The sequence below is a fragment of the Aspergillus ochraceoroseus genome (genome assembly GCF_002846915.1).
Source record: "Aspergillus ochraceoroseus IBT 24754 chromosome Unknown P175scaffold_1, whole genome shotgun sequence".
Classification (NCBI taxonomy): Eukaryota; Fungi; Ascomycota; class Eurotiomycetes; order Eurotiales; family Aspergillaceae; genus Aspergillus; species Aspergillus ochraceoroseus.
The window spans coordinates 3866634-3889856 of NW_024468476.1; the positions used below are offsets into that span (position 1 = coordinate 3866634).

A 23223-nucleotide genomic window follows, 5' to 3' on the forward strand; every position below is an offset into this window, starting at 1 on the left:
GTTCGGCAAAAACTCAATGAGGAGGACAAGCCTCAAGTCATAATCATCAACCTCAAGAATAACAATGAAGTCATCAAGCGACCCATCAACGCGGATAGTGCGATTATGCACTGGACCCGCAACATCATCGCTCTCAAGGCCCAGGGCCGCACAATTCAGATCTTTGACCTGTCTGCGAAGCAGAAGCTGAAGTCTGCTGTGATGAATGAGGATGTCGTTTACTGGAAGTGGTTCAGTGACAAGTGTTTGGGTATGGTTACAGAGACATCTGTTTACCACTGGGATGTTTTCGACCCAACTCAGTCTCAGCCGCTCAAGATCTTCGACCGACTTCCAAATCTTAGCGTACGTACCTCGAGAACATTTCGATACGATAGCGCGAATGCAGTCAGCTAATAATCGGGGGATTTTCTTTTAGGGTTGCCAAATAATCAACTACCGCGTCAACGATGAGGAGAAATGGATGGTCGTTGTCGGTATCAGTCAACAACAAGGGCGAGTAGTAGGTTCCATGCAGTTATACTCAAAGGAACGTGGGATATCGCAGTTCATTGAAGGTCATGCGGCCGCTTTTGCTTCCATTAGAGTCGAGGGCTCGCCCTTGGAGCATAAGCTCTTCACATTTGCTGTGCGGACGCAGACTGGTGCTAAGCTGCAGATTGCTGAAATTGACCACCAAGAACCAAATCCCAGGTTCCAGAAGAAGGCCGTGGAGGTTTATTTCCCTCAAGAAGCAGTGAACGACTTCCCTGTCGCAATGCAGGTATCCCAAAAGTACGACATTGTTTACCTGGTCACAAAGTATGGTTTCATTCACCTTTATGACCTTGAAACCGGCACCTGCATCTTCATGAACCGGATTTCGAGCGAGACAATCTTCACCACTGCTCCGGATACCGAATCCGCCGGCCTCGTCGGTGTCAACCGTAAAGGTCAAGTTCTGAGCGTCAGTGTCGATGAGAATACTATTATTCAGTACTTGATGGAAAACCCCGCCATGTCTGGCCTTGCCGTGAAGCTGGCCTCGAAGGCTGGACTCCCTGGTGCTGATCACCTGTACCAGCAGCAGTTCGACAATTTACTCGCGCAAGGCAACTACTCGGAAGCCGCCAAGATTGCTGCAAATTCGCCACGTGGATTCCTTCGGACACCGGAGACCATCAACCGCTTCAAGAATGCCCCCCAGACAGGTCAGATGTCTGTTATCCTACAGTACTTTGGCATGCTTTTGGATAAGGGAAGCTTGAACAAATATGAGAGTGTTGAGCTTGTTCGCCCTGTCTTGCAACAGAACAGGAAGCACCTGCTGGAGAAGTGGATGCGTGAGAATAAACTGGAGGGTTCTGAAGAGCTTGGAGATATTGTTCGACCCTACGATATGAATCTGGCTCTGAGCATCTATCTCCAAGCTAATGTCCCCCACAAAGTCATTGCTGGATTCGCGGAGACGGGCCAATTCGACAAGATTCTCGCATACTCTAAGCAGGTTGGATACCAGCCAGATTACACCCAGCTTCTTCAGCACGTCGTGCGTGTGAACCCCGAGAAAGGTGCCGAATTTGCCACCCAGCTTGCCAATGAGGAATCCGGAGCTCTCATTGACCTGGATCGTGTTGTGGATGTGTTCTTGTCCCAGAACATGGTTCAGCAGGCAACATCTTTCTTGTTGGATGCTCTGAAGGATAATAAGCCCGAGCATGGTCATCTCCAGACCCGTCTGCTCGAGATGAACTTGGTCAACGCCCCCCAAGTTGCCGATGCTATCCTTGGTAACGAGATCTTCACACACTATGATCGCCCTCGCGTTTCTCAGCTTTGCGAGAATGCGGGTCTCATTCAACGTGCTCTCGAGAATACTGACGATCCCGCTGTTATCAAGCGAAACATCGTGCAGACTGACAAGCTAAGCGCAGAATGGTTGATGGAATACTTCGGCCGCCTCTCCGTCGAGCAGACCTTGGATTGCATGGACACGATGCTCGAGGCGAACATTCGCCAGAACCTGCAGGCTGTTGTCCAGACTTGCACCAAGTTTTCTGATCTCTTGGGACCCAGCCGCCTCATTAGCCTTCTAGAGAAGTACCGTACTGCCGAAGGCCTTTACTATTACCTTGGAAGCATTGTTAACCTGAGTGAGGACCCCGAGGTTCACTTCAAGTACATTGAAGCTGCTACTACCATGGGCCAAATTACGGAGGTTGAGAGGATCTGTCGCGAGAGCAATTATTACAACCCCGAGAAGGTCAAGAACTTCCTGAAAGAGGCTCGCTTGACTGAACAATTGCCCCTTATCATCGTCTGTGACCGCTTCAACTTCATCCATGACCTCGTTCTATACCTTTACCAGAACCAGCAATACAAATCTATTGAGGTCTACGTGCAACGAGTCAACCCCTCGCGCACCCCGGCTGTTGTTGGAGGATTACTCGACGTTGACTGTGACGAGAGCATTATCAAGAATCTTCTCTCTACCGTTGATCCGTCTGTGATTCCCATCGATGAATTGGTATCGGAAGTAGAGAGCCGCAACAGGCTGAAGCTGCTCCTCCCTTTCCTCGAGGCAACACTTGCCGCTGGCAACCAGCAGCAGGCTGTTTACAATGCTCTTGCAAAGATCTATATTGATAGCAACAACAACCCTGAGAAGTTCTTGAAGGAGAACGATCTGTATGATACCCTGGTTGTCGGAAAGTACTGCGAGAAACGTGATCCCAACCTCGCTTATATCGCCTACCGGAAGGGGCAGAATGATCTGGAGCTCATCAATATCACCAATGAAAACGCAATGTATCGGGCACAGGGTCGCTACCTTGTTGAAAGGGCAGATTCCGAAATCTGGTCGTTTGTTTTGAGCGAAAATAACATGCACCGACGCTCTCTCGTGGATCAGGTCATCGCAACCGCCGTTCCGGAATCGACCGAACCTGATAAGGTGTCTGTTGCTGTCAAGGCTTTCCTCGAAGCCGATCTCCCTGGTGACTTGATTGAGCTCCTGGAAAAGATCATCCTCGAGCCCTCACCTTTCAGTGACAACGGTAGCCTGCAGAATCTCTTGATGCTTACCGCTGCAAAGGCTGACAAGGGACGCCTTATGGATTATATCCATAAACTTAATGAGTTCAGCCCAGATGAGATTGCCGAGATGTGTATCTCAGTCGGTCTCTACGAGGAGGCCTTTGAAATCTACAAGAAAGTGAACAACTACATTGCCGCCGTCAATGTCCTGGTTGAGAACATTGTTAGCATTGACCGTGCTCAGGAATTTGCTGAGCGTATTGAGTTGCCTGATGTGTGGAGCAAGGTTGCTAAGGCTCAATTGGATGGTCTTCGTGTATCTGATTCGATTGATTCATATATCCGTGCTGGGGATCCATCCAATTACAACGAGGTCATTGAAACCGCAACACATGCTGGAAAGGATGAGGATCTCGTCAAGTATTTGATGATGGCGCGTAAGACCTTGAGGGAACCAGCTATCGATACTGGCCTTGCCTTCTGCTACGCTCGTCTGGACCAGCTTGCGGAATTGGAGGACTTCCTGCGGTCGACCAACGTTGCCGATATTGAAGCTTCTGGTGATAAGGCTTACGAAGAGGGTTACCACCAAGCGGCAAAGATCTTTTACACCAGCATCTCCAACTGGGCTAAACTGGCAACTACTCTGGTGCACCTGGAAGACTATCAGGCGGCGGTCGAATGTGCTCGCAAAGCAAACAGCGTTAAGGTTTGGAAGCAGGTCAACCAGGCCTGCGTTGACAAGAAAGAATTCCGTCTTGCTCAGATCTGTGGTCTCAACCTCATTGTCCACGCCGAAGAACTCCAGGACCTTGTCCGCCAGTACGAGCGTAACGGGTACTTTGACGAGCTTATTGCAGTTCTAGAGGCTGGTCTCGGTTTGGAGCGGGCTCACATGGGCATGTTTACCGAATTGGGAATTGCTCTTTCGAAGTACCACCCTGACCGGGTCATGGAACACCTCAAGCTCTTCTGGTCTCGTATTAACATCCCTAAAATGATCCGAGCTTGCGAGGAGGCCACTCTGTGGCCTGAACTTGTTTTCTTGTACTGCCACTACGATGAGTGGGACAATGCTGCTCTCGCGATGATGGAACGTGCCGCCGATGCTTGGGAGCACCATTCGTTCAAGGATATCGTTGTTAAGGTTGCCAACTTGGAGATTTACTACCGTGCGCTGAATTTCTATCTGCAAGAACAGCCTCTGCTCCTCACCGATTTGCTCCAGGTTTTGACCTCCCGCATCGATGTTAACCGTGTTGTTCGTATTTTCCAAACGTCGGATAACATCCCCTTGATCAAGCCTTTCCTCTTGAATGTCCAGTCACAAAACAAGAGGGCGGTCAACGATGCGATCAATGACCTTTTGATCGAGGAGGAAGACTACAAGACTCTACGTGATTCTGTAGATAACTACGACAACTTCGACGCTGTGGAACTTGCACAGCGCCTGGAGAAGCACGACCTTATCTTTTTCCGTCAGATCGCTGCAAACATCTACCGCAACAACAAGCGCTGGGCTAAGTCGATTGCGCTCTCTAAGCAAGACAAGTTGTACAAGGATGCTATCGAAACAGCTGCTATATCTAGCAAACCAGAAGTTGTGGAGGAGCTCCTTCGCTATGTAAGTTTGGTGCAAACCTATTGCCAACCCCGCCCTTTCTTAAACTGTCCAACGTGGAATGCTTATTAACTGTAATACAGTTTGTCGATATCGGCAGCCGAGAGTGCTATGTTGGCATGCTGTACGCTTGCTACGACCTGATTCGCCCTGATGTCATCCTGGAGATCTCTTGGCGACATGGTTTGCAAGATTTCACCATGCCTTTCATGATCAACTTCCTGTGTGAACAGACCCGGGCCATTGAGATGTTAAAGAAGGACAACGAGGAGCGCAAGGCCCGCGAAGTCACACAGAAGAAGGAGGAGGATAATACGCCAATCCTGGGTGGCACCCGGCTGATGCTGACACAGGGCCCGGCAGCGCCGGCGCCTAGCCCGATGTATGGCCAGGCTAATGGCATCGCACCTCAAGCGACTGGGTTCCGTCCTTTCTAGACTCACGTTTTGTTATGCCCATCTTTTGTTTTAAAGCAATGTCACCTGTGTATGTATAGCATGAGCAATGGATGGTCCGTCGCAGTAGTGGGTTGGGAGAGAGGTCACCTGGCTTTTGACATTTATCCATCTATTATGTTTCTTTTTTTATTACTTTTCTTTTCTCCTTTCTTTACCCTAGTCTTTTCTTTTTTTCTTCCCCCCCCCCCTTCACTTCCATCCGATGTATTTCATAGGTTTCTAAAATCCGCTGATCGTGTCCCGTGATCTGCCGCCCCGCGGATTTGCGGTTTATTTAATGGCATTATTTGATTGAGATTGAAAAGGTTGCGGCATGCCAAGCAAACTCGGGGTGTAAGTCTGCAGAATGCTGGTAGATTGGCGAAGAGAACCGGACCAGTGGGAGATAGGGAAGATTCTGTCTGGGCTCAAGGAGGATCCACGGAATGGAAGCATGTGAGAGTAGATCATGAGATGCAGTGCAACCTTTGTATACGAAAGCAAGGCAGGCTTGAGCTGTACAAAAGAGGGTGATATATCATATTGAACAGTTACTACCGGCAGGTACTTGTTTAACTACGTACTTGAGCTAAATTTGAATTTGAATTGAATTTGGGATGTATCCCTCTTACTACTCTAGTAGGTAAGTAGGTATTAAGGTACGTATAAGGCAGTTAGTCCAGCCGAGCCCGGTGAGAAAGAACGAAAGAATAAATAAATGATGCAACCTAGACAGGGTTGAAGATTTCTTGTCCCGTCTTGGAGCCAGAGGATTTTTTTTTCTTTTCTTTGTTTGTGAATTTTAATCTCTTACTGTGGAGATATTTCCCCTGGCAATTTACCTCTGTGTGCTAATGTTGATGACTTGTTTGCTTGATGAGGGGTTGTATATATGTAAGTTACAGTCGGTGATCACCTGACGCCTGGTCCCACCTGATGCCTGATTTCCCCTCACTAACTGTTTTTTTGATAATTTTCAATAACTTATATCTTAACTAATATGGGTTTAATTGAAGCCGCGATAGAAGTAATTAACTTATTAAAGATTAGTGATTTAATTAATTATACTAAGATTGTGAAAGAGTTTGGTATTAATTAGATAATATTATTAAGATACTACCACAGGGTATAGTACCCTAAAGACTACTAATATAAGTAATAGCAAGTTCTTACTAATTAATATAAAAAAGAATTAATAAGCTATATTAATAAGCTTACTAAGCAAGGCCTCTTTATATTCTATAAGATACTTTAGAATTTTGTAAAGAAAATTACTAGTAAGAAGCCTGGAAAATACTAGCCTAGGTACTTTATAAAGTATTACTAAGATAATCTTATCTTAATCTATATAATAGTTATTAATACTATATAAAAATAAGCTAATTCTGTATATAAATATACTTTATATTTTAAGTTATTAAGCTAGAAGATATAGTAATATAAGTTATAGTTAGAGAATATCTATAATATAGATAAGAAAGGATTTCTTATTAAAATATTAATTAAAAATCTTAGGATCTTCTTAAAGTAGAAATATATAGCTAGAGAAGGACTTAAATAATACTTATAAAATAAAAATTATAAGTAGATAATTTTAATTACTTATATTTATATTAATAGAACCTCTTTTTTATTAGGTCTTATTTACTAGGCTTCTACTAATAATATATAAGATTCCTAGCTTTAAGACTTTAATCCTAAGCTTTATTCTTACTTCTTTACCTCTTTTATAAGTAATTAGATTAATAATAAGCTAGAATATACCTAGTTAACTAATATATTTAACTATAAGATTAAGAATAAGGCACGCAGGTAATAAAGACTTTTTATTCTTAATAGTTATAAATCTTACCTTATTATAAAGTTTATTAATTACTATAATACTAATAAGATCCTATTAATAATATATCTACCTTATTTAACTTATTTACTATAATTACTTAATATTAAGATCTTTAGCCCTCTCTCTATTACTTATAGCAAGAATCTTAAGGACTTTCTATATAAATTAATAGGTCTTAATTATATTATTAAATAGGATTTTTTTTATCTTTTCTAGCTAGTCTAAGAATAGGCCTTATTAATAAAAAATATTCTTTCTTTATAGCAAATTATAGGAATATAGCTACTAAATCTAGAAATAATTCTAATTTAATTTAATAAGTAGAATAATTCTAGGTTCTTCTTAAGTAATTTCTTATACTCTATTCTATAGGTAGAAGACTAGTAGAAGATTAAGAAGCTTTTAAATTAAGTTATTACTAATATATATAATAAAAATACTAAAAAGTTAAGCTTAATAATATATTATTTCTTTATAGAGAATATTATTTTAAAACTATATTATTAAGGCCTTAAATTAGCCTTCTAGAATAAGAAAAAGAAATATTAATATAGAAAATCCTTATAATTTAAGCTTGCAGCTCTTAAAAATAATAGTATAGTTTTTTACTTTCCTTAAAAGGTTTAGCAGGCTTGTAATCTTTAAATATAGAAAAATAAAGTTATATAACTTACTAAGATATTAAAGGAGTAAGAGAAAGTTTATTAATAATTTATTAAAAAGAAAAAATAATACTTGCTTAAAAAGTAAAAGAGAAATCAAGTATTTTAGTAAGAATTATAGCTACTAGAGGTAGAGTAAAAGAAATAATAAAAAGAGGATACTTATCTAGTAAAGGAGGTAGATTACTAACTTTAAAATAATTTCTAGCAGGTAAAGAAGTCTCTAAAGAAGGTCTCTAAAGCTTTATACTAGTAAAAATCTATAGAAACTAGGCTAATAATACCTATAGAAGTCCTAGAGGCCTCTCTAATAGTAAATTATCAAGGCCGCGAGATCTAGCTCCCATAGTACTTTTAGACCAATTAAAAACTATATATAGAGTCCTAATAATAACTATATTTATCCACCAAAAGATCATGCGATAATAATAATTATATGTAGTTGAATTGCTTCATATTTAATATTACTAGTGGTGGTGAAATCAGGCGTCAGGTGGGACCAGGCGTCAGGTGATCACCGACTGTAAGTTGTACAGAAAAAAAAGAAACAAAAAGTAGTGGTGAGAGTCACGGGACTGGTTTGTCTGGGGGAGATCAACTATCTGTATACTTACAGCATATATTATTATACTTACTCCATACTATAGGCTGACCCTGCAGCTATGGTTGTACGGGGATTCCTTGGCTCATTGTTTGATGAGTCTGGGGGATTCTCAGGATAAAATCTACAGAGTACAGGTCACACCATCACAGGTAGATAGATCGTTAGTCCCGTCGCATATCGACGGAGATTCGGTAGATCTGGGTTGTAGATTAGGTGGATAATAAGAACAACACCGCTCAAAGTAACTAAAACCTAGACCAGTTCGTGCAAAGACGGCAGGTTGGCAAGAATTAACCCGAGGTACCAGTAATACCTGAAGTACCCGATGGATTAATGGAGAGATCGGTTATTGTACGGCTTCCCATAGTTATAACAGAATACCTAATTCAGTTTACTACGGCCTAGGGGAGATTTTCCCGCGGAGAAATTGTCTTGTGATTGTGTATGTACATACTCCGGTGTCCTAATATCCAAAGAGATGGGGAAGGAGGGGCAGAAAAAAAAAAAAATAGAACCCTAGCAGAAGTTAGAAGTTAGAAGTATCTAATAACCGGCTTAACGGATGAGGAGGAATTTCAAAGAAACAAGACTAAGGGAAAAGCTCCCTAATGGATGGATGGGGAACTGACGGGCCCATCCCACCACCTCCTCGGGCTCAGCTCTGTTGCCCGGTGTACCGGTGAAGCTTTATAGAGAGGAGACGATTATGGGATTATCAGAAGGAATTAGGAATATCATCAAGAACTTAGAAGAACTTGGAACAACCTGATTATTACCATTTTTATCATGTTATATACTCTGTACGCCATAGATAACGCCTGATTCTTCAGGTGTCTAGACCCTCTATATCGTCATCGTCACCCCTCTTCCTCTTCTTTACATCTTTATCTTCTCATCCTCTCTCCTCTCTCTCTCTCTCTCTCTTCCTTCTTCATCTTCCATCATTTATCATCATCTTTCATCCATATCTTTAACCTCAACATCTCTCCCCTCCCCCCTTTTACGTTATCCCCCACCATTGGCCAATTGATCACCCCAGCCTTTCCTTTCTCCCCCGCGCTTGATTCCTCCCTCTCCCATTCCGAAACCGGGAAGCTCCTGTCCTCAAGGTGCGTGACTCACTCCTGCTGCGTTTCTGGCTTGCGTTTGCCCCGAATCCTATTAGCTGTGGGAGCTAACTCTTAAATACTGCCCCCTGCGTAGTTCCCCGATCCCTTCCAGACCCTTTCGATCTCTCTCCTCTCTTCCCTACCCCCCCCTTCCTCTTCTAACCTTATTGTCTTCTCTTCCCTTTCTCCACCCCTCTCTTCTCCTTCTCTCCTGCTCTCTTCCATTCTTCGTCCGCTTTTATTAGCGACGAGACACACAATCGCTGTCCCTTTCCTCCCTCTCCTCTCTTTCTAGTTCTTCTCCACTCTGCCCATCATGGCCGCTCCCTATACCCAGCCCGAGAACGCCATCGATGAAACTGAGTTCATCGATGACCATCATGCCCACCACAGGGACTCAGTCCACCATCGCCTGCGCGCCAATTCGGCCATTATTCAGTTCCAGAAGATCCTCGTCGCCAACCGTGGCGAGATTCCCATCCGTATTTTCCGTACCGCGCACGAGCTGTCACTCCAGACCGTTGCTATCTTCTCCTATGAGGATCGACTTTCTATGCACCGCCAAAAGGCTGACGAGGCCTACATGATCGGTAAACGTGGTCAATATACCCCCGTTGGCGCCTATCTGGCCAGCGACGAGATCGTTAAGATTGCCCAGGAGCACGGTGTGCACCTGATTCACCCCGGTTATGGTTTCTTGTCCGAGAACGCCGAATTTGCCCGCAAGGTTGAGGCGGCTGGAATGGTCTTTGTCGGACCCACTCCTGACACCATTGACAGCCTCGGTGACAAGGTCTCCGCCCGCCGCCTGGCTATCCGCTGCGGTGTGCCCGTTGTCCCCGGTACTGAGGGTCCCGTTGAACGCTATGAGGAGGTCAAGGAATTCACAGACACTTATGGATTCCCCATTATCATCAAGGCTGCCTTTGGTGGTGGTGGCCGTGGTATGCGTGTCGTCCGCAACCAGGCTGACCTGCGTGACTCCTTTGAGCGTGCTACCTCGGAGGCTCGTTCGGCCTTTGGTAACGGTACCGTCTTCGTCGAGCGTTTCCTCGACAAACCCAAACACATTGAAGTCCAGCTTCTTGGTGATAATCATGGCAACGTGGTCCACCTGTTCGAGCGTGACTGCTCCGTCCAGCGTCGTCACCAGAAGGTCGTCGAGATCGCCCCCGCCAAGGACCTCCCCTCCGACGTCCGTGACCGCATCCTGGCTGATGCTGTCAAGCTCGCCAAGTCGGTCAACTACCGTAACGCTGGTACCGCTGAGTTTTTGGTCGACCAGCAGAACCGCTACTACTTCATCGAGATCAACCCTCGTATCCAGGTCGAACATACCATCACGGAAGAAATTACTGGCATCGATATCGTTGCTGCTCAGATTCAGATCGCTGCTGGTGCTACCCTCGAGCAGCTGGGGTTGACCCAGGACCGCATTACCACCCGCGGATTTGCTATTCAATGTCGTATCACCACTGAAGACCCTTCCAAGGGGTTCTCCCCCGACACCGGTAAGATCGAGGTGTACCGTTCCGCTGGTGGCAATGGTGTCCGTTTGGACGGTGGTAACGGGTTTGCCGGTGCCATCATTACTCCTCACTATGATTCCATGCTTGTCAAGTGTACTTGCCGTGGTTCTACCTACGAGATTGCTCGCCGCAAGGTTGTGCGTGCTCTCGTCGAATTCCGTATTCGCGGTGTGAAGACCAATATTCCTTTCTTGACTTCCCTGCTCAGTCACCCCACCTTTGTTGATGGTACCTGCTGGACCACTTTTATTGATGATACCCCCGAACTTTTCACCCTGGTTGGCAGCCAGAACCGTGCCCAGAAGCTACTTGCTTACCTCGGTGACGTTGCCGTCAACGGTAGCAGCATCAAGGGCCAGATTGGTGAGCCCAAGCTGAAGGGCGCCGTAATCAGGCCCACTCTGCTTGATGCTGCAGGAAAGCCCCTGGATGTTTCTGTTCCTTGCACCAAGGGCTGGAAGCAGATTCTAGACCAGCAGGGCCCTGAGGCCTTTGCCAAGGCCGTGCGGGCTAACAAAGGTTGCTTGATCATGGACACCACCTGGCGTGATGCTCACCAGTCGTTGCTCGCAACTCGTGTTCGTACCATCGATCTGCTCAACATTGCGCACGAGACCAGCCATGCCTACGCCAACGCTTACAGTCTAGAGTGTTGGGGCGGTGCCACATTCGACGTCGCCATGCGCTTCCTCTTCGAAGATCCCTGGGATCGTCTGCGCAAGATGCGCAAGGCCGTTCCTAATATTCCCTTCCAAATGCTGCTTCGGGGCGCTAACGGAGTTGCTTACTCCTCTCTGCCCGACAATGCCATCTACCACTTCTGTAGGCAGGCTAAGAAGTGCGGTGTCGATATTTTCCGTGTCTTCGACGCTCTCAACGATATTGACCAGCTCGAAGTTGGCATCAAGGCAGTCCAAGCCGCTGGAGGTGTTGTCGAAGCTACCGTCTGCTACAGTGGTGATATGCTGAACCCCCATAAGAAGTACAACCTAGAATACTACCTGGCTCTCGTGGACAAGATAGTCCAATTAAAGCCCCACGTCCTTGGTATCAAGGATATGGCCGGTGTGCTGAAGCCCCAGGCTGCTCGCCTACTTATTGGTGGTATCCGTCAGCGTTATCCTGACCTCCCCATCCACGTTCACACCCACGACTCTGCTGGAACTGGTGTGGCATCTATGATTGCCTGCGCCCAGGCGGGTGCAGATGCTGTCGATGCCGCCACTGACAGCATGTCGGGTATGACCTCGCAGCCCAGTATTGGTGCTATCCTTGCTTCCCTCGAGGGAACTGAGCAGGACGCTGGTCTTGACCGTGCCCAGGTGCGCGCAATTGATAGCTACTGGGCTCAGCTGCGTCTTCTGTATTCTCCATTCGAGGCGGGTCTTACTGGCCCCGACCCTGAGGTCTATGAGCACGAAATCCCCGGTGGCCAATTGACCAACCTTATCTTCCAGGCCAGCCAGCTTGGTCTGGGCCAGCAGTGGGCTGAGACTAAGAAGGCCTACGAAGCTGCGAACGATCTCCTGGGCGATATTGTCAAGGTTACCCCGACTTCCAAGGTCGTTGGTGACCTGGCCCAATTCATGGTGTCTAACAAGCTGACTTCTGAGGATGTCGTTGCCCGCGCGGCAGAGTTGGACTTCCCTGCTTCTGTCTTGGAGTTCCTTGAAGGTCTTATGGGCCAGCCATACGGTGGATTCCCAGAGCCGCTCCGCTCTCGGGCTCTCCGGGACCGCCGCAAGCTCGATAAGCGTCCCGGCCTCTTCCTGGAGGCTTTGGATTTGGCCAAGATTAAGAACCAGATTCGCGAGAAGTTTGGAGCTGCCACTGAGTACGATGTGGCCAGCTATGCTATGTATCCCAAGGTGTTCGAGGACTACAAGAAGTTCGTTCAGAAGTACGGTGACCTGTCCGTTCTCCCTACCCGTTACTTCCTGGCTAGGCCTGAAATTGGCGAGGAATTCCATGTCGAGCTGGAGAAGGGTAAAGTGCTTATCCTGAAGCTTCTCGCCATTGGTCCTCTCTCTGAGCAGACTGGTCAGCGTGAGGTCTTTTACGAAGTGAACGGAGAAGTCCGTCAGGTCAGCGTCGATGACAAGAAGGCATCCGTGGACAATGTGGCTCGCCCTAAGGCTGAGCTGGGCGATAGCAGCCAGGTTGGCGCACCCATGAGCGGCGTCGTTGTTGAGATCCGTGTTCACGAAGGCTCTGAAGTCAAGAAGGGCGATCCTGTTGCGGTTCTGAGCGCTATGAAGATGGTAAGTCGATGTTGTCTTCCACATGCGTTGTCATGTGCTAATGATTTAATAGGAAATGGTGATTTCCGCTCCACACAGTGGCAAGGTATCCGGCTTGCTAGTTAAGGAGGGTGACTCCGTCGATGGACAGGATCTCATTTGCAGGATCGCCAAGGCTTAAAGGAGCCACAGAAGTAAAGAATAAATACCCCCCAAAAAACTAAACCAAAAGCAACAAAAACATGAAAGGGAAGCCACATACTACTAGTGAATTCGTTGCCCCCTATTTTGGAAGATGAACGAGAACCTGTACATGGCGGCATGAATATCTAGATGACTTGGTGTTAATTCGAGATTTATACTCTACTGTGTCTTTTATGATTGACTGGTTGATTTATGCAACCTTTTGTTTACATTTTTTTTTTCTTTTCTCACTGGTACTTCAAGCACAGTCTTATGAAAAATTTTTGTTTTCGGGTGGGTTATATCACAATGAAATGAATAACCTAAATATTATTATATTCCTCATCTACTTTTTGATTAGCGTTGACGCAAACTCTCTCTCTCTCTTTGGTTATGATTGATGAATTTAAGAACTACGCTGCAACGATCGAAGAACTATGTACCGAAGTCTAGTATACTGATGAGGAGTACGACATGGTGGAGCAGTTTTGATGACACGCATCAAAGCCTGGATGCACCCGCATCATCAAACTCAGCTGCTTCGCGCAATGTCTTCCAGACGTGCATTGCATCATCCCAGAGGCCGTCGTGCCAGATCTCAACGGAGCCGTCGGGTTTCAAGGTCCTGATCTCCCGATGGTTGGTCGTCCCCCAGTTAAGATCTTCCTCGCCGTGAACAAACCGAATGAACGGGTCGATCAAGGCGCGCTTGATAATCGGCTTCTCATGCGGCTCAACCACCTCCCCATTTCCCCAGAACCAGATATACTGGTCCGTGGCATGGGTCACGCCCCAGCTAGGCGGGGTAGACTTATCCGCACACTTGAGCCGGTACTCGATCCGGTAGCGGTACAGAAGATCCGCCGCGCCATGACTAGCGAGCGACTGGACCAGGCCGCGCTGCATCTTATGTACCTGCATATCCGCATAGATGCGACCCCAGGCATCCGGGGACCAGTTCTCGCAGTTCCCCGGAAGCCTACCGTCCGAGTAGTAGCATTTGACGAGCGGGTCTACGACATGTCGCGGGTAATCAGCCAGTAACCGATGACGGAGCGAGGCGAGATCATTCTGAGGCGGGTACCAGGTAGCGTAGAGGAAGTGTTCGTCGCGACATTCGCCTAGGATGAGGCGGACTTTGCGGGCGATGAGCCTTCGGGCGAATTCGCCGTTGTCGAAGGACTGGAAGAGCGTCGGGGAAACGAAGACGGAATCCGAGGTTGGGCGGAACTGGTTGATTTCGATGCTTGTAGCCGCGGAAAGGAGGGTTGAGGCTGGAATGGCGCGGAGACGGGCGAGTTTCTCAGCGTCCGGGAGGGAGATGGGGATTTTGAGCGCGGAGAGCAGCTCGTTGAATTGTGCTTGGGTGGCTGCGGGTGATTTGGGTTGGGCGGCGGGGGAGTTGGACCAGATGCAGGCTCGTTTTACGAGAGCTTGGGTATCGGGGAGTTGGAGGTCATAGGCTAGTTGGTAGCAGACAGAGTATGCGCCTGGAGTAAGGGGGGGATAGGAGTTAGTAGTGTTTTAATATATATATATATGTGATGGATGGTTCACTCTCTTATTCAAAGCAAATGAATGAATGAATGAGACCTACCTGCAGAATAACCAGAAAGGGTGATTTGAGACCCATTACCACCAAAAAGGCCAATATTTTCCTTGGTCCATTCCAAAGCCATGCGTTGGTCCCAGAAACCATGGTTTCCAACTGTTTCGCCAACCAAGGCCGCGTCCGTTTCGATCTCAGAGGAATAAAGGAACCCAAAGACGCCAACACGGTAGGCGGGCATGACCACAATAGCATTGAAATCGGTTTCGCCTAGCAGTGCTGCAGCAGAGAAGAAATTCGGTGTGCCAAACTGCAAGAAACCACCATCTACATGGGAAATAATGATTTTAGTGTTCGTTTCTTTCTTTTCTTTTTTTTTGTTCGGCTGCTGTTCGACGGCAGCATCTCATCGTCATGTCAAGGAGAAAGAGAGGGATGGGATAGATAGATATATATCTCTCTCAATATCTGTATACGTACGAATGAAAAAAAGTACAGGCCACCCTATCGAAGAAGAAAGATTCCACGTTAGAACATTTCACTTTATACTATTCAGACACTTATCTGCTTTGCGTAGATATCCGTGTATATATATATATATATAGGGATATATATATAGGGATACCGGAGAAACTACAACTCAAGGAAGATTCAACTGAATCTACCCTTTCTGGGTATACAGACACGTACATACCATCATCTGGCGGCTCCCCCACAGGAACCCAAACATTACACTGGAAGCAATCCTCATCCCAGCCCTCGGAGACAGAGAGGTCCATGAAATTAGGCTGGGGGCAGACACCCGCAGCGCCGGGACAGTAGCCCGGATGGTCTTTCGTGCCGTAACTATACGATGGAGGCAGGGGACGGGCTTTGCGCCAGCGTTGCGGCGGTGGAAGGGCATAGCGGAGCCCGCCGAAAAAGTGGCATAGTAAGGTATTGGTGGATTTGGAGGAAAGGGAGACGCCTTGGATGTAGCCTCTGTGCGAGAGGGATTTTAGGTATGGTGTTTGGATGATTTCCATGTTGAGAAGGCGTTGGGGGGGGGGGGGGGGGTATATAAATATGATTGATTGATTTCAATTGAGATGCTAGTAGTAGAGTGAGAGAACACACTTTCTAGAAGAACCAAAAACCAAAACCAACCGTGACTGTGACTTGTAGTATTGTATTATATATGTAATTGGGTCAGAGAGTTCTTTCTCGAAAACCTCCGAGGGAGTACCGGAGTAGATCGGTATGAGTGTCAGATAGCGAGAGACGATAAGAGGAAGGAAGCGGCAAATCTGATAGAGCTGGCTCTGTTGGGATGGAAGAGGTACAGCTTGCAAGGGCTGGCAAGTTGGACGAATGAACAGGCGTAAAAAGGAAGAGAGGGATGGGACATTGGGAAGTGAGCGAAATGAAGGGATTCAACAAGCCATGTGTGGGGGGAACTCCGCTCCCGTGTCGGGCTCAGATCTGGGATCCGATGCATCCATGCGAGGATTATCATGTATCTGCTCAGAGTCATTTAATGAGTGCGTCAATGCAAATGAAAATGCAAATACCTAGGGACTGCTCTACATGAGAAGCTTTATACGCTGAATTCAACGGTTTTGGATCAGTCAGTCTCAGTTATGTACGGCCGTTATGATTCGCTTTCCGAGTGAGGGAGCCTTTACCTATGACAACCCCCAATAGCTGACTATTAATATTCTGGTATTCTGAAGCTGAGAATCACTTTTGAAGGGAAATTTCGAGGGTTATTACCAATGAGTTTGACTTCTCGGGTAAGGGGGGTTTGGTCAGGTTTTTCATCCATCGTTGGGAACATAGGGTTATTATCCCCATCCTGAGGTCCATCTACTATTCAATGTCGGGCTGACCTTGATCTCTATAACAGCAATTGAATTTGACCACTCAATGAGTGCTCTGACTGTCCCGCCCGGAAAGCTTTCCATCCGCCCATGGCTTCTCCAAAGTTTCTTTATGGGCAGTTCCCCCCGCACCCTGGCAAGACGCTTGACGTCAGCCGCTATTTGATTGGAAATATCGACATCATGAACCGACAGAAGCAGAACTGGAGGCCCATTCACTTTCCTGCTGCTGCTGATTAATCTAGCAAGCTTGTGACTTGGATTGGATCTGGACTGGTGATCGATCCGGGGCCCATGGGATCTGTTTCCCATTCGGGGCTTGACGACTGGGGGTTCCAAACCACCCATGGGTAATTATTGGATCATCCCAGAGTTGCGCTCGTTTGAAACTGCCTATGAGGCAGCTGGAAGAACTCGGGTAGTGATGCGTTCTCACATCCAGGGTTAGAGTCACGGTGGAAGTGCTACCTGCTTACCCCTCTCTCACCTATAAAATATGCCCGGGGGGAGGATTGTTTCTTTTCATCATCGTCTAATTTGAATCGAACCCAAGTTATCGACAGATCAACTCTACAAACAAAGGTGAGTTTTGTGATTGAACCCTCCAGGGCCCCAAATTCCATCTCCCCGTCGGTTTTGCATGCCCCGAGTTCGATTGCATTGGATTCTATATTGCTTTTCTGGAGCGGATGTCATGGGATTCTTCCCTTCTTCGGTGTCCAGAATTCTATGCACTGGGAGATCTTCTCATACCTCCCTCCCTCCCTGTGATCGGGTGTCATGACCGACGATGTTATGCTTTCCCTTTCAAGCAGTCGAATGACAGACTCTGACCAGCCACACAAAAAGGAATAATGGACAAAGACAAATCTCCGCCTCGTCACTGGCATGGTGTTTTTGGCGATCGTTATGAGCATCACAATGTCTGGGTGACGGGTGGCCCTCCACAGCCATACATGGCCAGACGACCGTCCGCCGCATCCTCTGATGTAAACGCGACGAGTGAGAGACGTGTATGTCCCGAAGAGATTCTATCTAGTTCCTAAAACCAGAATTTTCTGCTCCGCCGTTTCGTTGGATACTCGTTCGTTCGTTAGTTGGTTAGTTAGTCTTCAGTGCTGACTGTTCTTCTCTCTGCACAGGCTTCTGCAGCATCCGACATGTCTTCCACCTCCACTGGTAACAATAATACTCCTATAGCCCCGGAAAGAAGAAAATCTAGCAGCCAAGGCACTTCCTCTTTGTTCGCAAGCCTTAATAGCCAGAAAAGGAACACCGACGATGGCAACCTTGCTGCACGCCGCCAGAGCTGGAGTGAGCAGTCCCAGCAGGGTGGCTTCCTTGCCAAGTGGTGGACTGATTATACTCGTGGTAAATAACTCTTGCTTTTGTATCAAGGGCTGTAATTATGGTTGCTTGTAATCTTTTTTTTTTTTTGTTGAACTTTTTGATATCTTTTATACGCATAGTTATTACGCATATGCCAATGTTGATGGCAAAGGAGGCAGAGAATGGCTCTCGAATGTGAAAAAGAACCATGATGATTTGAGGGTTGGAATCGGAGGAAAATGGGCTGAAATGTTATATCGCGTACTCATAATCGAAGAAACGAAACCAGTGCATTTTTAAAGAGCACAATGCTCCTCCGGTTGCTGCGTCGTTAGCTAGGCAGTAGCCAGGGTAAGACCGGGTTTAGCTACGAGTGCCTGTACGCCGTTCTATGCAGCACGCTTACGAAAAGATCGATCCTGAAGTGTGTGTTACAATCGGATCGGACTACTTGAACAAGATGCGTACCCATGCTTCTAGCCGCGTAGGAGACGGGACTTCCTTGTCCTCGACAAGGAATAGAAACCAACTCAGGCTTCCAGTTAAGGAACCGAGTTTCACGGCCACGAGAGCAAAGAACTATGGACACCCGCTAGGGTGCATAGGTAGGCATCATGCAGTACGTTTTCATCAATGGTTATGCGGAAATCATCACTCCTTGTGAAGCCTTCATTGTGAAAAGTGGATGCGTTTTGAAATTTGTTGTTTGATATCTATCACGCCCATCCTCATGCCGTGGTAGAAAAAAAAATTGGAAAACATTCCAAGAGCAGAGCGAAAATCATTTAGAAACGCCTGCCTTTTTTAATCATTCATAACACAAACCCCCCGTTGTTCACCTCCAAGAAGACCCCCCAAAGTGAAATAATTTACCGGACGATGCCGTCGAAGCGGTTCTTGAACCACTTGACGGTCTCGGTCTGGTTGATGCGGTGGGGAGCACCAACGCGGGCCTTGCAGCGGCGACGCTTAGCAACGCGCTCACCGGGGCGGGTCCTATGAAAATCCTGCGTCAGTCCTGACACCTCCCCAAAAAAAAAAACACATATCCCATGGTGGGATCACCCGGAGCAACTCACATGCAGCAGTAGAAGTCCATGCCGTAGATACCAATACCGGGGTCGTACTTGATACCCAGATCGATGTGCTCGCTGATACCGAAGCCGAAGTTGCCGGTCTCGGAGAAGTTCCTCTTCCTCAACTCGTATTCCTTGACCTTGAGGCCACGCTCGAGAATCTCCTCAGCCTTGGGGCCACGGACGGTAACGTGGACGGAGATCTTCTCGTTACGACGGATACCGAAGGTACGGACGGTGTAGCGGGCCTTGCCTGTTGTGCAAAAAATTTTCCACCTCGTCAGCCACACAATTCTCTCTAGAATCCATAATTGCCTCATGCTTCTCCGTGTCTGATCGAGAATCGGGTGTCCTTACTGTAGACAGGAGTCTGACCGCTCAGCTGCTCGAGCACCTTAGCAGCGCGAGTAAGTCTGTCACCAGACTCACCAACACTGATGTTGAGCACGAGCTTCTGGATGCGCAGCTCGCGCATGGGGTTTGCGCTCTTGTCCTTTCCTTCCGACTGCATGGCGAGAAAAATGTTAGATCAAAGATATCCTGGGTGAATCCTGCAACGATTCAATGGAAGACTCGATACATACCATGGCGACTACTTTGGCGTGGATTGGTCGACTCGTTGGGTGGGAGAATCTCAAGAATCGAGAAAAGTTGTGTGCAGGTTGATTGACTGTGTGGGTGAAATGTGGGAAGCGAGAGCCCTTAGCGTCTTGGCATAGTCGGTTGGCGCTTAATCGAAGAGCCGCGCGGTTATCCTAATGGTCACGTGCACCAAGTCACGACTCCCGCAGATCTGAACCCGCCGCTTCGAAAGCTCGAGACTCCCAAGCTCTTTATCTAGCAAGAACTCTCCGCTCGGAGCGTGCAGGTACAAACGTGAAGATACGGAAGAGGATTGCCCTTCTCCTGACTCTCTCACGCACATACACATTCTTTGGTTCCACAGTCAAGTCGCATTCGTGCGCACTTAAGCTAAAATGGCCGCCAACAAGCAGGGCAAGATGGTGAGTCGGCCCAATATCTTTCCCCTTTTTCTGAAGCTTGCATGGCTTTTATGCAGAACATAGTTTCAAACATTCTGTAATTGAATGCATAGCTAACTACCATTGTCTGTATAGCAAAACCTCGTAAGTTGTGGATGATATGGCTCCTGGCTATCCTCGCGAAAATCTAACATCAACAGATCAACTACCGGATGAGAGTTACCCTGAACGACGGCCGACAGATGACGGGTCAGATGCTTGCATTTGATAAGGTATGGTTAATTGCAATTCAGACGGATGTTGCCCTTCCTAGCACATTACTGATACCACAATGTCTATTAGCATATGAACCTCGTCCTCGCCGATACAGAAGAATTCCGCCGCGTCAAGCGCAAAGCTAAATCCGCCGCTGGTTCCTCCAATGCGCCCCTCGTCGAATCGGAAGAAAAGCGAACCCTGGGTCTTACAATTGTGCGCGGTACTCAAGTCGTTTCCTGCTCCGTCGATGGACCTCCTCCTGCCGATCCCTCTGCGCGACTTGGAACGGGCGGCCCTGGTGTCGCAGCCGCCGCAGCAACCCTCGCCGCTGGCCCTGGAATTAGCAAACCCGCTGGACGTGGTCTGCCGGTCGGCCTAGGAGGACCTGCGGCTGGTGTTGGAGGACCACCACCTCCTCCAGGTGGCTTCCCCGGTTTCCCACCAGGCGGTTTCCCTGGTGCTCCTCCACCAGGTTTTGCTGGTCGCGGTGGTGGACCTCCAGGAGGACCTCGTAAGTAACTCCTGTCTTTATATACGAGAGACATAACCTAATGAGTGATTTAGCTGGCTTTGCCCCTCCCCCCGGATTTGCTCCTCAGGGCGCTCCTCGTAAGTTTTTTTTTTTTTTTTTTTTTTTTTTTCCCATGTCCCGTTCCTTGTCGCGATAGCATTAACTAACTGATATTCACCATAGCTGGCGGGTTCCAACCTCCTCCAGGTTTCCAGCCTCCATCCCATGGTCGAGGTTATCCTCCACCCGGATTTGGGGGACGGTGAGTTGATATGATACGGAGCAACATGAAAGGCTTGCAAATACGACTATGACTGTAGCGTGGTGGATTCCTAATTCGAAGGACAAATAAGGCTTAAAAGGAATAAAACAACTCGTCCCGGTCCATTCGTCTGTTGATGGATTCTGGTACACAATTTTTACCAGGCAAAGGCGTTGCGGCGTGAGTGGATGCAAGGAATGCCCAGAGAGATAAAACGGTCCACCCAAAACCCGAGGATCGACAGAAGTAATGCTAGATATCTGTCCAGCATTTTATCCTACTAGTGAATCCTAATACATTTCGATGTCTCCGCGCTTTTTTTTTTGAAATCTTACCTATGTAATGGTCATTGTTGGACATAAAGTTTCGACCGCCAGAGCCCGGATTAAAGAAAATCCACTGCCGATGAGGAGTTATTTACTAAAAATTTATTGAGGTAGACGATTAAAATAAGCTATTTATTCCTGTTATTTCCCGTCACTAAATTTGTATTCCCCCCTTTTGCTATTTCTCTCTTAATGATAGTAGCGTGCCATGATGGAGTGTATGGAGTATATGGGGGACATCATAGCGAATACCGGTACCGGAGGGCACCTCAAGCTTGGCATATGCCTGGTTTATGATTGGTTCCTTACTTTCTTCGTGTTTGCCAGAAATTGCCAAGAGTTCCGACCCCCAAAACTGTAGATCCGCGCGCACGGTGTACTCCATCTGGCCCCGTGCCAAGAGTTTCCCGCTCGAGTTACCTGCACAATCCTAGGTTCGATTAAACAGTGGTTGAAGTCCTGTCTGTCAAAAAGGTCATTATCGAACATCAATCCTGTCCAGCCCCATCTTAGCCTACACTCCAAACAATAGACAAATCGTTATCCAATCCCAAGACCCTATCTATATTGTGGTTAACAATGCTTCAAGTATGACTAGCACTGCATCAATTTACTGTAGCTCAGCGTTCACTGTCGTTTGCTGGGACGATGCTGGATGTGGCAAGAAACTGCGCAAGTACTTGCCAGGTTATGTGCATGGACATGTAATAACGATGTTGGGTTCTCTAACATGGCATATGCATTAGCGCTGTGGAAACCCGATTTGTTGCCCCAAGAATAGTGTGCCCAAGAACTGCGTGTGGTGTGGCTAAGATACGGGAAATCTAGGGGTGGGTTTAGATTGTACTGGTTAATATATGCGAAAGTATACAGCATGGTCAGTATTCTTCCAAAGCCCTCCCTTCCTCCTTTGAACGTTGCACCGAGAAAACTGACAGGACTTGAGAACTCACAGAGGGGATTGTCCCTCAGGAACCAGGTCTACTCTCACTAAATATAATAATAGCTAGTTTATATAGCTCTCTCTAGATAGTACATAGTCACTACCTACTCACTTAGCCATGATGAATATATAGAATAAATAATTAGGCAGTTCCTGTGGTCCCCTCACACAAGCATCATCAATCTAAAGGCTGTGGTAAACAACATTTTTATTAAGTAGGCCTCTGCTAGCAACATCTCTGAAAGTTGAAAATGTCATAAAGATCTAGAGTCAGTCGTTTGATATAGGTCTTTGCAGTAAGTATTGCTGGAGCTTGCGTGAGCTCTATCCCAGAAGCTAGCCATGTTGGGAATATTTCATCAGCAGAGACACACTTGAGAGCGCGAGTAACTAGGTCAAAAGTAACCTTAGCTTTGGGGATCTCTAGCTGGTTGTAGTATAAAGTCTCAGTCTTGTCAATAGCGATGATGAAAGTGTGGACTGGAATTGTCCTGTTTTTGGGTCGCATTTCTCGGACACAATGTCATCCCAACAGGTGATTCGTGGTGCCATGATAGAGGTATGATGGAGATTTTATATTTCTGTAGGCGACGTTGCTTGGGGATTCTGAATGTCGTACTTAAAAAAGTTGAAAAGTACGTTGACCCCCAAGATTCGGTGTCTATACCCAGTTAGGAAATATGTAGATGCTAGTTTAGCAGTAATCAACAAATCTTGTCGATTCGCCCTCTGAGTTGAAGGGTTGAAGGGAAGCAAGAGATCTTCTCCGAATTAATTAGATCTGATCCATTGCTTCCTGCCCTGAAACACACAACGCATACGGAGTACCTTGTGCACACATTGTGTGGATATACCAGCAGTAAATACAATTCCCACTGACAATA

General features: G+C 47.0%; 7 protein-coding genes across 7 annotated transcripts; 4 read left to right on the forward strand and 3 right to left on the reverse strand.

Annotated features, from left to right (window-relative positions):
- Window positions 1–4739, forward strand: P175DRAFT_057542 (clathrin heavy chain). The gene is made up of 2 exons (XM_040901047.1): window positions 1–345; window positions 419–4739. Exons 1-2 carry the CDS (start codon window positions 106–108, stop codon window positions 4706–4708), a joined length of 4530 nt encoding a protein of 1509 aa, XP_040756360.1. The 5' UTR covers window positions 1–105; the 3' UTR covers window positions 4709–4739.
- A 4868-nt stretch (window positions 4740–9607) lies between these two features.
- P175DRAFT_0427626 (pyruvate carboxylase) lies at window positions 9608–13241 on the forward strand (the record flags this gene model as incomplete). Its single annotated transcript, XM_040893256.1, has 2 exons — window positions 9608–13081; window positions 13134–13241. The coding sequence occupies 2 exons, from the start codon at window positions 9608–9610 to the stop codon at window positions 13239–13241; spliced, it is 3582 nt and encodes a 1193-aa protein (XP_040756361.1).
- A 338-nt stretch (window positions 13242–13579) lies between these two features.
- P175DRAFT_0498072 (putative carboxylesterase) lies at window positions 13580–15829 on the reverse strand. Its single transcript, XM_040896427.1, has 4 exons — window positions 15487–15829; window positions 15273–15296; window positions 14841–15119; window positions 13580–14733 (listed from the first exon to the last, which is right to left on the reverse strand). The coding sequence occupies exons 1-4, from the start codon at window positions 15815–15817 to the stop codon at window positions 13745–13747; spliced, it is 1623 nt and encodes a 540-aa protein (XP_040756362.1). The 5' UTR covers window positions 15818–15829; the 3' UTR covers window positions 13580–13744.
- A 1290-nt stretch (window positions 15830–17119) lies between these two features.
- P175DRAFT_057675 (uncharacterized protein) lies at window positions 17120–18201 on the forward strand. The gene is made up of 3 exons (XM_040901048.1): window positions 17120–17233; window positions 17501–17664; window positions 17794–18201. Exons 2-3 carry the CDS (start codon window positions 17506–17508, stop codon window positions 18028–18030), a joined length of 396 nt encoding a protein of 131 aa, XP_040756363.1. The 5' UTR covers window positions 17120–17233; window positions 17501–17505; the 3' UTR covers window positions 18031–18201.
- A 648-nt stretch (window positions 18202–18849) lies between these two features.
- P175DRAFT_0428654 (60S ribosomal uL5 domain-containing protein) lies at window positions 18850–19567 on the reverse strand (the record flags this gene model as incomplete). The annotated part of the gene is made up of 3 exons (XM_040893315.1): window positions 18850–18976; window positions 19060–19354; window positions 19414–19567. The coding sequence occupies 3 exons, from the start codon at window positions 19565–19567 to the stop codon at window positions 18850–18852; spliced, it is 576 nt and encodes a 191-aa protein (XP_040756364.1).
- A 317-nt stretch (window positions 19568–19884) lies between these two features.
- P175DRAFT_0451146 (small nuclear ribonucleoprotein-associated protein) lies at window positions 19885–21384 on the forward strand. Its single transcript, XM_040894482.1, has 6 exons — window positions 19885–20060; window positions 20175–20183; window positions 20240–20311; window positions 20382–20808; window positions 20862–20906; window positions 20992–21384. Exons 1-6 carry the CDS (start codon window positions 20034–20036, stop codon window positions 21072–21074), a joined length of 663 nt encoding a protein of 220 aa, XP_040756365.1. The 5' UTR covers window positions 19885–20033; the 3' UTR covers window positions 21075–21384.
- A 1124-nt stretch (window positions 21385–22508) lies between these two features.
- On the reverse strand, window positions 22509–22978 carry P175DRAFT_0498078 (uncharacterized protein). Its single transcript, XM_040896428.1, has one exon. The coding sequence runs from the start codon at window positions 22845–22847 to the stop codon at window positions 22566–22568; it is 282 nt and encodes a 93-aa protein (XP_040756366.1). The 5' UTR covers window positions 22848–22978; the 3' UTR covers window positions 22509–22565.
- Between the last annotated feature and the right edge of the window lie 245 nt (window positions 22979–23223).